This window comes from Budorcas taxicolor, chromosome 15 (genome assembly GCF_023091745.1).
Source record: "Budorcas taxicolor isolate Tak-1 chromosome 15, Takin1.1, whole genome shotgun sequence".
Lineage (NCBI taxonomy): Eukaryota > Metazoa > Chordata > Mammalia > Artiodactyla > Bovidae > Budorcas > Budorcas taxicolor.
The window spans coordinates 54,483,259-54,497,740 of NC_068924.1; the positions used below are offsets into that span (position 1 = coordinate 54,483,259).

The 14,482-nt window shown below is 37.8% G+C and overlaps 1 protein-coding gene across 1 annotated transcript in view; it reads left to right on the forward strand.

Annotated features, from left to right (window-relative positions):
* ACER3 (alkaline ceramidase 3) overlaps nt 1-11,753 on the forward strand; it is a 141,918-nt gene extending 130,165 nt beyond the window's left edge. Inside the window, exons 9-11 of the mRNA XM_052653093.1 lie at nt 1,596-1,700; nt 10,988-11,033; nt 11,520-11,753. Coding sequence (XP_052509053.1) covers nt 1,596-1,700; nt 10,988-11,033; nt 11,520-11,573 — 205 coding nt within the window. The 3' untranslated portion in view covers nt 11,574-11,753. The remainder of the gene's footprint in view (nt 1-1,595; nt 1,701-10,987; nt 11,034-11,519) is intronic.
* Nucleotides 11,754-14,482: the final 2,729 nt, after the last annotated feature.

Genomic DNA, 14,482 nt, shown 5'->3' on the forward strand with positions numbered 1-14,482 from the left:
GCCTCTTAAGTAAATAAATTGCAGGAAGGAGGAGTGGGGAAATGGAGGAGGAATGTATAGATTAAAAGAGACTTGGAGACTTCCCTGGTGGTCCAATGGTTAAGAATCCACCTGCCAATGTAGGGAACATGGATTCAATCCCTAGTCCAGGAAGATCCCGTGTGCCATGGGGTTAGTAAGCCCATACGCCACAACTACTGAGCCAGCACTCGCCTGCGCACCCGAGAGCCTGTGCTCTGCAAGAAGAGAAGCCACCACAATGAGAAGCCTGTGCACCACAACTAGAGAGTAGCCCCTGCTCGCTGCAGCTAGAAAAACCCCAAGCACAGCAACAAAGACCCAGTGCAGCCATAAATAAATAACTTTTTTTAAAAAGAGAGAGAGACTTGTGGCTTCCCTGGTGATTCAGCATTAAAGACTCTCTGTTTTCAATGTAGGTGCACAGGCTTCTATCCCTGGTTTGGGAATTAAGATTCCACATGCCACCTGATGCAGCCACGAAATGAAAAAATAAAATAAAAGAGACGTAAGAGATATATCAACCAAACTCCAAAGTAATGTAATTACTTTTTTTGGATCTTGATTGAAACAGACTTGTGTTTAAAAAAATCTGTATGATTTTTATGATCGGTAATTGAATATCAAATATGATTAGTAATTGAATGTCTGATTAAATTAAGGGATTAGAGATATATACTGAGATATTTAGAGATAAAATGATACACTATCTGGGATTTGCTTCAAACTAAATAATATGGGAGGAAAGAAGTAGATGAGAGCTTAGATGATATGAGATTGGCCATAAATTATAATTGTTAAAAATAAATAATTTATAATTGTTGAAGCTGGGTAATGATTTTGCCTTTTTTTGCACATGTTTGAAATGTAGACTTTAAATGCACACAAATAATACATCTTGCTTAGAAAACTAAGATCTAATTGAGTGGTTCTGAATCAGTATCCATCAGAACTCTCATTGGAACTTTTACGATGCAAAAGTAAGTCATCATCCTCTAGCTGAGTCCTCTTTATTTCTGAGAAATGTTGAGATGTTCGCAAAACTTGTGGGGATATCTGGAAAATAATTCGATGTTTCACACTGAATTTCTCTGCTCTGATAGATGAGAATATTAATATAATACACACTTAATCACAAGGTCTAGAATTTGAGGCTCAGCTGTGCCCCTAGCTGAGTACTTGGGCAACTCAGTAATCTCTGAATTTTAGACTCCTAATCTGCAAAGCACAGCTTTTAACAACCACCTCAAAGACTCACTATGAAGAGTTATGAAGTTAGTTATGGTAGGACTTTTTACAGCTGTTAATCTGTTAATATGCATTACAAATCACCAAAAGGGCAACAAACTATGTACTGTTTCCTACATTTATCTTGACCACAGAGTCATTTCTTCATGGAACGTCTATTAGGAATACTGTTCCTCAAAATATACTTTGGAAAACAATACAGCAGACAAAAGGAAATGAAATAATTGCCATGTTTGAGAATAATGTTTCAAAATGCTTTGATACTATCAACATTAATTGTTAAATATGAAAAATAATTTAATGCTTATTTTCCCCCCCCCTTCACACAGGAACTTTCGAAAGAAGGTACCACCTGTCATAGGTGTTACCACACAGTTTCATGCATGGTGGCATATTTTAACTGGCCTTGGTTCTTATCTTCACATCCTTTTCAGGTAGGAAATAGAGACTTTAATCCTACTATTGGAGTGTTTCTTTCTTTACTCTTCAAATAGAATGTGTAAATATGAAACGTCAGAGACCGAATCAGAGTGATCTTAAGCAAGTCCCTTCCTCTCCCTGAAGCTGTTTTCTCATCCTGAAAGGGTGACAGCTGTATAACTGACCTCTGGCACATGATCTACATTTTAAGTAGATCATTCATCTCCTTTTTTAGTGCAGTAGGATATAAACATTTCCAATTCTTGTTGAACAGCATATCTTTGTTTATAGAGAACGAATTTAAGAGGGAAAAGGCAGCCAGATCTCCTGAGCAGCGACTGAGAAAGCATGAGTACATATCTGAAGTCACCAACTTACTTTGTGTCCTTCCCTGAAACAAATTGGTTGCCACTGTTTCCCTTATAAAGAATTTATTGGAGGTCAGCCACTTACAGCAAAAATGGAACCAGAATTGTCTCTGTTCATCCTACTCACAGAATATGTCTGTATCACTCTCTCTCCCCTTACCAGAATTTATTTTTCTTCACAGCATTTACAAACAGTTATGTAAGGGTTTACTGGTTTACCTTCCTCAACTAGACTGTAAGTTCCTTGAGAGCAAGGGCTTTATTTTAGTCACTGCTACTCTCCCAAGTGCTTAAAATAGTGCCTGTCACGTAGTAAGAACTCAGTATATGTTGCTAAATGATTTAATGAATAAATGTTATCATAATGATCTCTTTACCAGAGGATGTTCAGTTGCTCAGTTGTGTCTGACTCTTTGCAACCCCATGGACTGCAGCACGCCAGGTTTCCCTGTCCATCACCAACTCCTGGAGCTTACTCAAACTCATGTCCCTCGAGTCAGTGATGCCATCCAGCCATCTCATCCTCTGTCATTACCTTCTCCCTCTTTCAATCTTTCCCAGCATCGGGGTCTTTCAGATGAGTCAGTTCTTCACATAAGGTAGCCAAAGTATTGGAGTTTCACCTTCAGCATCAGTCCTTCCAATGAATGTTCAGGACCGATTTTCTTTAGAATGGACTGGTTGGATCTCCTTGCAGTCCACGAGACTCCCAAGAGTATTCTTCAACACCACAGTTCAAATGCATCAATTCTTTGGTGCTTAGCTTTCTTTATGGTCCAACTCTCACATCCATACATGACTACTGGAAAAACCATAGCCTTGACTAGACAGACCTTTCTCAAGAAATTAATGCCTTTCCTTTTTAATATGCTATCTAGGTTGGTCATAGCTTTTCTTCCAAGGAGCAAGCGTCTTTTAATTTCATGGCTGCAGTCACCATCTGCACTGATTTTGGAGCCCAAGAAAAAAGCCTCTCACTGTTTCCACTGTTTCCCCATCTATTTGCCACAAAGTGATGGGACCGGATGCCATGATGTTTTCTGAATGTTGAGTTTTAAGCCAACTTTTTCACTCTCCTCTTTGACTTTCATCAAGAGGCTCTTTAGTTCTTCGCTTTCTACCATAAGAGTGGAGGTTATTAATATTTATCTTGGCAATCTTGATTCCAGATTATGCTTCATCCAGTCTGTCATTTCTCATGATGTACTCTGCATATAAGTTAAATAAGCAGGCTGACAGTGTACAGCCTTGACGTACTCATTTCCCAATTTGGAACAAGTCTGCTGTTCCATGTCCAGTTCTAACTGTTGCTTCTTGACCTGCATACAGATTTCTCAAGAGGCAGGTCAGGTGGTCTGGTATGCCCATCTCTTTCAGAATTTTCCACAATTTGTTGTGATCCACATAGTCAAAGACTTGGGCATAGTCAATAAAGCAGAAGTAGATGTTTTTCTGGAACTCTATTGCTTTTTTGATGATCCAGTGAATGCTGGCAATTTGATCTCTGGTTCCTGTGCCTTTTCTCAATCCAGCTTGAACATCTGGAAGTTCATGGTTCATATACTGTTGAAGCCTGGCTTGGAGAATTTGGAGCATTGCTTTGCCAGTGTGTGAGATGAGTGCAATTGTGTGGTAGTTTGAACATTCTTTGACATTGCCTTTCCTTGGGATTGGAATGAAAACTGACCTTTCCCAGTCCTGTGGCCACTGTTGAGTTTTCCAAATTTGCTGGCATATTGAGTACAGCACTTTCACAGCATCATCTTTTAGGATTTGAAATAGCTCAACTGGAATGCCATCACCTCCACTAGCTTTGTTTGTAGTGATGCTTCCTAAGGCCCTCTCGACTTCACATTCCAGAATGTCTGGCTCTAGATGAGTGATCACCACCATCGTGGTTATCTGGATCTTGAAGATCTGTTTTGTATAATTCTTCTGTATATTCTTGCCACCTCTTCTTAATATCTTCTGCTTCTGTTAGGTCCATACCATTTCTGTCCTTTATTGTGCCCATCTTTACATGAAATGTTCCCTTGGTATCTCTAATGTTTAGTCTCAAATTCATCTCAAGAATTGGGAGAGCTTAAATATTTGTAGAAAGGGGAAGAAAATTTTCCTTTGAACCAATGTGAAAATTTATTCAAATGAAATTTTAGAGTACCATCTCAAAATAACATTTGCATCCCACCTATCTAGAGATAATCTATTTAGGCAACCTGAATTATCTAAAATTTAACTACTTGAGAATTACATAAAAAGAACTTCTGGGCAGCTAAATAAGAATCAGTGAATTCATACCTTGAAGAGCTCAAGGTTATTAAATATGGAAGAGCTTTAAAAACTTTGGCTGTATGCATACTTATTCTAGTTTGCTACTCTTACTGAATTAATTGTTTGGATTCTTAGCCCATATCATATTAGAAATATCTATTTAAGAAGAAGGGTTATGTCAGGAAATGTTCGGGAAAACTGACAAATGATAGAAAAGGAGAACCAAAAGTAACTAGAACAGACCCAAGAATTAAAAACTTGGTTCTGTAACACTCCCCAAGAAACCCCAAGTACATTACTGCAGTGTAATATAATATACCAATGAATTTTTCTAGTAAGTACTCAAAGGGATGAACTTATACGCAATATATCCTATTTTGAAAGACTAGGGATGCTTTTGAACTGTGGTGTTGGAGAAGACTCTTGAGAGTCCCTTGGACTGCAAGGAGTCCAACCAGTCCATTCTAAAGGAGATCAGCCCTGGGTGTTCTTTGGAAGGAATGATGCTAAAGCTGAAACTCCAGTACGTTGGCCACCACATGCGGAGAGTTGACTCATTGGAAAAGACTCTGATGCTGGGAGGGATTGGGGGCAGGAGGAAAAGGGGATGACAGAGGATGAGATGGCTGGATGGCATCACCGACTCGATGAACGTGAGTTTGAGTGAACTCTGGGAGTTGGTGATGGACAGGGAGGCCTGGCGTGCTGCAATTCATGGTGTCGCAAAGAGTTGGACACGACTGAGCGACTGAACTGAACTGAACTGAACTGAGGGTTTCCCACTCCCGCCTCCCCTTTGCTACATTTTCCTTTCTATCCTTTTTTTTTTTTTTTTTTTTTTTTTTTTGCACTTTCTCCTTCTGTCTTCCTGGTGTGGAAACCTTTCAAGGAAATAAGGCAGTGAGGGGGAAGAAGTGCTGTGTAGAGGTACCAGCATTCAATGTCCAAGGAATAGGGAGTGAGGAAAAGGGGTCAATGGTAGTAGCTTGCTGAATTACTCAAAGAAAATCAAGGTGATGAGGATGGGGCTTCTGTGTGGGACTGGAAACAGGATGGTGAGAGGAAGGGATGGATGGAGGAGGTAGCTGGAGTTGGGAAATAGGTTACATTGGACAAATAAATTAACTGATTAAACAATAAGTAAATACATTGAGAGGTTAACAAGAGCCTGATTACTCTGCTGTAGTACAAGGGATTTAAAAATATGGAAAGAGGGAAAGATAGAAGGAACTCTGAGGGGGTTAGATTGGAATTAAAAGGTTTGGTATTGGGCATTCCCTGATGGTTCACTTGTTAGGACTCTGCACCTTCATTGCTGTGTCCCAGGTTCAGTCCCTCGTTGGAGAACTAAGGTCCCACAAGCTGTACAGTGATGCTGCCGAAATCCCCAAAAACACACTCAAGAATGTGTGACACACACACACTTACATATGTACATACACTCAGATATAGGACACATTAGGTGTATTCAAATTGCAATCTATTGAATAAAATAAGAATCTGTGACTGCGTACTAATATAAATAAATGAGAAGAGAAAGCTCTTCCTTACAAAAGAATGCCGACTGATAAATGCAGAAGGAAGAGTAGAAACAAATAATTACCATTTGAGAACTATCTATTGGATATATGATAGATATTAGTTAACAATTGATCTCTGGCTGATAGGTAGAAGTTTGATGAGGAACACAGATTGACATAATTGAGAATTACTGAACACTCTCTTGAGTATTATGAAATACTCCCTTGAGTCTCCCCTACTAAAACACTAATACAGAGGGGTAAATGGTGAATTTACAGTAAGGAAAACTAGTAGCAACCAAGTTTCCTGCATCTAAGGTTGGCATTGCCCATGATGGGGCTGGTCACTATAGTGTGACTCCTGATACAGTGCACTGGAATGAGTTCAGCATCCTTTCTGTGGTATTCCTGCCAGAGTTGCAAGGCCTGTGTCTGGCTGTGAAAACATTGATGAAATCATGTTGAAGGTATTTCCACAGAGTGAAAGTCTTGTAAGACCATCAGGTTATGGGAGACAGAGAGCTGAAGAATTATTGAGTTAGGAAATGATGGTTAAGACATGACCAGGAAACTGAATGCAGTGCATGTTTCTGGATAAGACCCTGAATCAGGATGGAGAAGAGAAATTGTTGGGACATTCAGCAAAATTTGAATTGTTTTAACTTGGATGGAGTACTTTATTAATACTAATTTTCTGGTTGGAATAGTTATATTATAATAATTTAGGAGAGTGTTCTTGTTTTGTGGTGATACACAATGAAGTATTTAGGGATGATGGCCATCATGTCATTTAATGACCCTGTAGGAAACAGATAAATAGACATACACATACACATACATTATGTGTTTTTGTGTATGGGTATAAATATAAAACAGATGTGGTTCAATGGTAACAATTGGGGATCTGGAATAAGGGGATACAAGAATTCTTAATCTTGCAACCTTTCTGTAAGTTTCAAACTGATATTAAATTTTAAAAAAAGAGAGAGAGAGAGAGGAAGGCCAGGCCTATTTTTGTGAAGAGGAGGCTGAGTACACATATATGCTGAGAAATGTGAAAACTCTTTGTAAGGTTATACATAAGCTGTTAAACAACAGCAGTTAGCTCTGAGCTGAGGGTCAGGAATAGGAGACAGACCTTCTTTTTCCTGTATACCTTTTCATACTGTTTGAATTTTTAACCAAATGCTTGTATTAGCCTTTCAAAAAATAATTTAGAAATAAAACAGTGGGATAGTTTATATAAACCTTAAGTGAGCTACAGTAGTATTTGTAAACTCTCTTCTTTATTCTTTAGTTATAGTGAAGATGGTATTGTCATACATTACTTGTCAGTGTAAATTGGTACAATCCATTTGGAAAGAAATTTGATGCTACATATGTTGATGAAACTGAAATGTTTATATTTTTATCACAATTATTAGCTTTCTCACAATTTATCCTAAAGAAAAAAACCTTGAAAAATGAAAATGTGTGTAGACACAGAAAGTTTTATCACTGTTATTTAATTTAGCAAAAGAAAAACAATAATCCCTAGATGTCCATCAGCAGATGAACGGATAAGAAAGCTGTGGTACATATATACAATGGAGTATTACTCAGCCATTAAAAAGAATACATTTGAATCAGCTCTAATGAGGTGGATGAAACTGGAGCCTATTATACAGAGTGAAGTAAGCCAGAAAGAAAAACACCAATACAGTATACTAACACATATATATGGAATTTAGAAAGATGGTAACGATAACCCTGTATGCGAGACAGCAAAAGAGACACAGATATATAGAACAGACTTTTGGAGTCTGTGGGAGAGGGAGAGGGTGGGGTTATTTGGGAGAGTGGCACTGAAACATGTATAATATCATATATGAAATGAATCGCCAGTCCAGGTTCAATGCATGATACAGCATGCTTGGGGCTGGTGCACTGGGATGACCCAGAGGGATGGTATGGGGAGGGAGGTGGGAGGGGGGTTCAGGATGAGGAACATGTGTACACCTGTGGCGGATTCATGTTGATGTATGGCAAAACCAATACAATATTGTAAAGTAATTAGCCTCCAATTAAAATAAATAAATTTATATTAATAAAAAGGAAAAGAAAATATCCAATAGTTAGGGAAAAAATCATAAACCCTAGTAGCTGCTTTATTCAGCCATTTAAAATTATAAATATGAAAATTTTATGGCAACATAGACATTTTTATTTTTAAGTGAATCAAAGTCATATATATAAAATTATTAAACCAGTATAAAATTATTTGAATGTTGACACAGTTTAAAGTAAATACACAAAAATTGAAGCATTTTGATGAGATTTGGTGGTGATTTTGAGTTAATTTTATTGTTTTCTAGTAATGTTAAAATGTCTTCCTTTTTTTTAAGGAGACAGGGAAGAATAGAATATATTTTAGATATATTTCACCCTAAATAACTGAAATAAAAGAAACTTCAATGTTATAAGTTTTAATTATATGGAAATTTTGATTCTGTAGGTCCCTCATTGAAGGGAACATGTGAATACTGATATTTCAGAGGGACAGTTTGAGAATTTAGTAACATGATGTACTCTAAAACTTAGGTCCTGTACAGATGTTTGAAACAAAGAGTAACACAGTAGAGTAAAACATATCTGAGTTCAGATCTTTACTCCTTTACTTCATAACTGGGTAACAATCTTGTGCCAAGTTATTTACTTAGCACTAAGTCTCCATTTCCTGATCTGTTAAAATAAGGAGAATACTCTTTTATTCCATAGATTGTTGAAATGTTTAAATTGACCAGGACTTTCATTTGCAATGATGCCAGCCTAGGATATTCAGACAGATTTCCTGCTAAAACAACGAAGAGTGTTGGATAAAATATTTAAAGCATCAAATGTTGACAATATTAAAATAAATATTACAGTCTAAAAGAAAACAGGTACCTAAAAATGAGCACCACAGCTGCTTTGGGCTGGAAGAATTTTTGTCAGTCCATCAATTCTAAGCTCTGATTCTGTGGCCTCATGGAACAAAGGAGACAGAAGTCAAGACCTAGAGCTAACCAAAGAAAAGGAGCCGGCCCAAAGAAGGGAGTCTAATGGAAGACTTTTCTGCATCAAGTTGGATGAATCAGAAGCTCACTCTATACTCCACCCCCAAAAGACTAAAAAGTAAGTTGCTTTAAAACTGAGCAGAGGAAAAAAAAATAGTAAGTTAGGGGAGAGGAATGTTTCACAGAAGTAGCCATCAGACATTACTCACACAAATTTACAGCCATCTACCAATCAAGACCTTAGAAATAACCTAATATAACTTCCTCATTTGATGGTGAACAAAACTGGGGCCCAGAGAGAAGTGACTTGATCACTGGCCAGTTCCAGGACAACATACTGGATAATCATTAGATGGCAGCTGACTTCAAATCTTGCTTCTAGCATTTAATAGCTATACCACCTTGAATGAAATATTTGACCTTTTTTGAGACTTTCTCATATGCAAAACAAGAATAATACCTATCTAGTAGGGTAATTTAAGAATGAAGTGTGTATAAAACTCTGGGTCCAGTGCTTGCCCACATGTTGTAGGTACTTAATAAATAGTTGAGAGTGGTAGAGGGAACAGCATGGATCGGAATCCAGGGCTTCTCTGCCCCAGTCCAGGACTCTTCACTAACGAGAAGAGAGAATATGGTAGCTTCATTTTAGAGATTAACATCTGAAAATCCGTCAGAGTAAGTTTATTTTATTATAATCTTGGACAGCAAGGAGATCAAACCAGTCGATTCTAAAGGAAATCAACCCTGAATATTCTTCAGAAGGACTGATGCTGAAGCTGAAGCTCCAACACTTTGCCCACCTCATGCAAAGAGCCTACTCTTTGGAAAAGACTCTGATGCTGGGAAAGACTGAGTGCAAGAGAAGCGGGCAACAGAGGACGAGATGGTTGGATTGCATCACTGACTCAATGGACATGAGTTTGAGCAAACTTAGGGAGAGAGTGAAAGACAAGGAAGCCTGGTGTGCAGCAGTCCAAGGGGCTGCAGAGAGTTGGACACAACTTATTGACTGAATAACAACAAAGGTTATATTCTAAGATAGTGCGGTAGTTTTAATATATGATGCCTCTCTTCACAATTCCAGTTTGAGGTACAGTAGGATGGTATAGCCACACAAAGTTACCATGCTCTTTTTCATTCTCTTATTTAAAGTAGGACATTTTTCATACTACAAAATTATGTTTTACATATGTACTCATGCTGTATATTACTATTCAAATACAATTAAATAGTGTACATAAACTGTATGTTGTAAGTTATACATAGTTTAATAAATTTTTCAGGAATAAATTTAACTTTTTGCTGTATGGACTGATATTAAAATCTTATCTTTAGAGGTGATTCATTTTAAAGAATTCTCTGAAGAAGTGATACCTTTCTGGTTATTTCACACCTATATTATAATCCTTATAGAGTTGATATAACCATTTCTAAAATGTTCTAGGAATACTCTGTCTTAATTCTTACTACCATATAACTTCAGGGATGAAACTGGCAATCATGACATGAATAAAATCAAGCATGAGTGGAATGCTCCCTACTACAAATATCCTGAGTGTCCAGTGCAAGAGTTGTTCATTTCTCCATCTTTCTTAGTACTTTGCCAAGTATTCTGCACAGAGTAGATTCTCAAAAATGGTTACTAAAGTTCAATGCTATTTTTTCTTTGTATATACAGAGGCAGTGTGGTTGAATATGTCAATAAGCCAGTTTACATGAATTAAAAATTTATCTGAACTTATTTACAAAACAGACATAGACTCACAGACATAGAAAGCAAATTTATGGTTGCCAAAGGGAAAAGGGGGTGGGGAAGGAGGGATAAATTAGAGCTTTGGCGTTAACAGATACACACTACTATATATAAAATAAACAGCAAGGATCTACCATATAGCACAGGGAACTATATTCAATATCTTGTAATAACCTTTAATGGAAAATAATCTGAAAAAGAATACATATATATGTGTATGTGTATATACATACATATATACATATAATCCCTTTGCTGTGCACCTGAAGTTAATACAATACTGTAAGTCAACTATAATTTAAAAGAAAAAAAACTGTCTGAAAAGCTCTTCCCTCTCCCCTTTTCTTTCAGTTTATATACAAGAACACTTTATTTGAGATACAGGCCAAAGGTGAAGGTAAGTCTCCTTCCTAGGGAGTTGTGTGTATGTGTGTGTTGGAGAAGGAGGTAATGGGAGAATGGGATGGATGCAGAAGAAGGGGATGGGATGGAAAGAGTACAGGCTTTGGAACCAGATGCTCTTGAATCTTCTGTCTTTGACTTACTGCTTTATGACCCTAGGCAAGTCTCCTTTCTTCAAGCCTTAGTTTCTTCAGCAATAAAATGGAGCTGTTAATAGCTAAGTTGAAGAGCTGTTTAAGCATCTGAGAGAATTTAAATGCCCAGCTCCATGCTTGAAAAAGTAGATGCTTAATATATTTAAATAAATAAAAATTGTTTCTGAGATATGGTACAGACCTGGAAAGAATATGCTGTGCTCTGATTATTAATACCAGGGCAACCACTAACAAACCACTGTAGGCATAGCCTATGACTTCTTTTTCAGGGATAACATGGAACAATTTTATCTTCTTTCATTTTGTCCTAACTTGTTTCCAAACAGTTTCTCTTCGGAATCTGGCCAGTGATCCTGTTTGAGCCTCTCAGGAAGCAGTGATGAATTGTTACACCAAGAAAATGAAATAGCACGTACCCTAGGCCTAGCCAAACGAACAAGGAAATAAAGATGTACATGTTCAGATGTATTACGACCATCACAGCGAAGGAGTGACTTTGTGACATGCTGCCAGCCACACAGAGAATGAGGAATGGGACTTGTTGGATGTTTAGCTTGTGTCTTTATCTCATTTGTCTTCCTTCTCCTCACCCTCACTCTAAGATGTTTAAAAAGAAACAGACATGATGTGTATGTATATACCCGAATGCTATAAGTATTGGGCTTCTCTTAACATGTTAACAGTTTATGCTGATCATAGGAAGTTAACTTTTGTTTGCCAAGGCTTGCATATGAACTTTTCTTAATATTTGATTGAATAATGAAAACAGTCAGCTAAGGACTAGCAAAACCCCATACCCAGTTGGCCTGCTATGAGGCAGCACTTAGCTGCATCAGCCTTGATTTATATTTTTGTCATTATCTGCCTCTGTGATGGTCAGAGTGTTGTAAGCAAGCTCAGACCTGCCTCTGGGTTCTATACTTGTCACATTCCAGACTTATGGTGGGCACTGGAGTATCTCTGTGTGGTGGGTGAGTCAGTCATCTTCTACCCTTTATGAAGGCTGCCAGGACACCTGTAGAATGTCCCACCTCCAGCCAGTTAAAGGTTGTTGCCCTGTTTCCTTTGATCTTTGCAGATCTTTAAGTTGTGACTGTTTTTATGGCTAGGCAAACATGATTGGTGGACTCACCTACTCACATTTCATCCTCCTAGAATAACTTATTTGAGGTTACCAGTAAATGTTGTTGTACTCTGACTTTAAAATTATGCAATATTTTCCAGTTTTCAGAGAGTCAATAGTTATGCCCAGGGAAATGCATGGAGTTAATTAGAGCTAAAATGATCAGGATTCTATTTACATAAAGCTTATTAGAATACCTGCTCCTTCATGTTTTTAGAAGGAAATAGACATAAGGGTTGAAAACAGCTCTAACTTACTTGAACTTGTAACAGAACTACCAAAAATTAAAATGCTACGATACGGCAGTGAAATCTCATTGTAAGGCAGCTAATTCTATTGGAGTTGAATGTATAACAAATTGAGTCACTTGTCATAAACACAACACCTACCTAGAGTGAAAACTTGATTTGACCCCTTTGCTCATATATCACCATATTTGTAGCTCTGTACATTAGCATTTTTACAACTTTTCTGTGCTTATACATTATTGTAAAATCCATATTGTTTTTATTACATGTTATCATTACCCCAGATTAAATTCTGAGCAACAGCTTCCAAAGGAAAGTCATTTTTTCTTATGCAAAGGTGTAAGACACTTCTGTTGTTTTTCTGTTCTTCAGTAGGAAACTTTGGTACTAATTTAAAACCAATACAAATTTTGTTGTTTTTTTTCACCTGCTGACCTTAGTTTTAGTCCAAGTCCTGTTTTCCTTACTTTAGCATGCCAATTGGCTGTTACTTCCACCTGCTTTTATGATCCTCCAGCAAGAAAAACACTTACCAGAGTATAAATCTAAAAGAACTTTGGTTGTGCCTTAGGAAAATGGAAACTGAACAGAACCAACACAAGCCTGTAAGACTGTTCTTTCTTCTGCCTCAAGATTCTGGCATCTGGCTGCATTTCACGTGCAACTACCTAGGCTGTCAGCCATCTGACATTTTTTGAATAAGTAATTTGTTTCATATCATTGTCTTGTTTGTGTCAGGAAGACACTGTGAGACTAAGGTTCTACAGTATTAAGGTCAGATTAAGGGTACAGAGAACATACCCTGACACTGAGGTCCTTTTGAGCAGCTTGTTTTGTTTCAACCACAGCCACATATAATTTCTTGTTGAATGAAGTTGTCCGGCAGCTTGGAGACTATAACACTGTGGCCAAACACCCTTGTTTCTGCTGTGAAAACAATAGCATGAAAGCTCAGCAGAAGACATTTTAGAAGGGTTGGACAGAAAGCAGAGACTAAATCAGGCTCTTTAATTTTCTAAGTTAGTTTTTGTCTCACACCTAGCTCCCTTTTTAGCAATCTGTATATTAGCACACAAAACTTTGTATCTGTGCCCAAGTATCAGTATTACAAAAATACTGATGACCTTTGTGATACTGCTGAATCATCTTTATTTCAATGTGGCTTAATTTTTTTTATCCCTTCTAGGACTTTGGGTTATATTATTACAGGGTTGGGATATTACTACTGCTCTTCCCTTCATTAACATTGTCTGTTCATTTCCTATTCCCTTTCCTGTTAACTAGGGAGTGCCAAAAGAAACCTGTTTTCTTCTGAGTAAAGAATGTTTTGTGAATATATCACTTAATGTGAAAGGTGCTCATCTATGAGCCCTACAGCAAATTGTATTTTAGAAAAATGAGTCCTTTCAGTTCAGTTCAGTCGCTCAGTCTTCTCCGACTCTTTGTGACCCCATGAACCGCAGTATGCCAGGCCTCCCTGTCCATCACCAACTTCCAGAGTTTACCCAAATCCATGTCCATTGAGTCGGTGATGCCATCCAACCATCTCATCCTCTGTCGTCTCCTTCTCCTGCCCTCAGTCTTTCCCAGCATTCGGGTCTTTTCCAGTGAGTCAGCTCTTTGCATGAGGTGGCCAAAGTATTGGAGCTTCAGCATCAGTCCTTCCAATGAATACTTAGAGTTGATTTCCTTTAGAATTGACTGGTTTGATCTCCTTACAGTCCAGGGGACTCTCAAGTCTTCTGCACCACAGTTCGAAAGCATCAGTTCTTCAGTGCTCAGTCTTCTTTATGGTCCAGCTTTCACATCTGTACATGACTACTGGAAAAACCATAGCTTTGACTATATGGACCTTTGTCAGCAAAGTGATGCCTCTGCTTTGAGAGGTGGGTAATAATTTAAGTTTTTCTTATGAGTC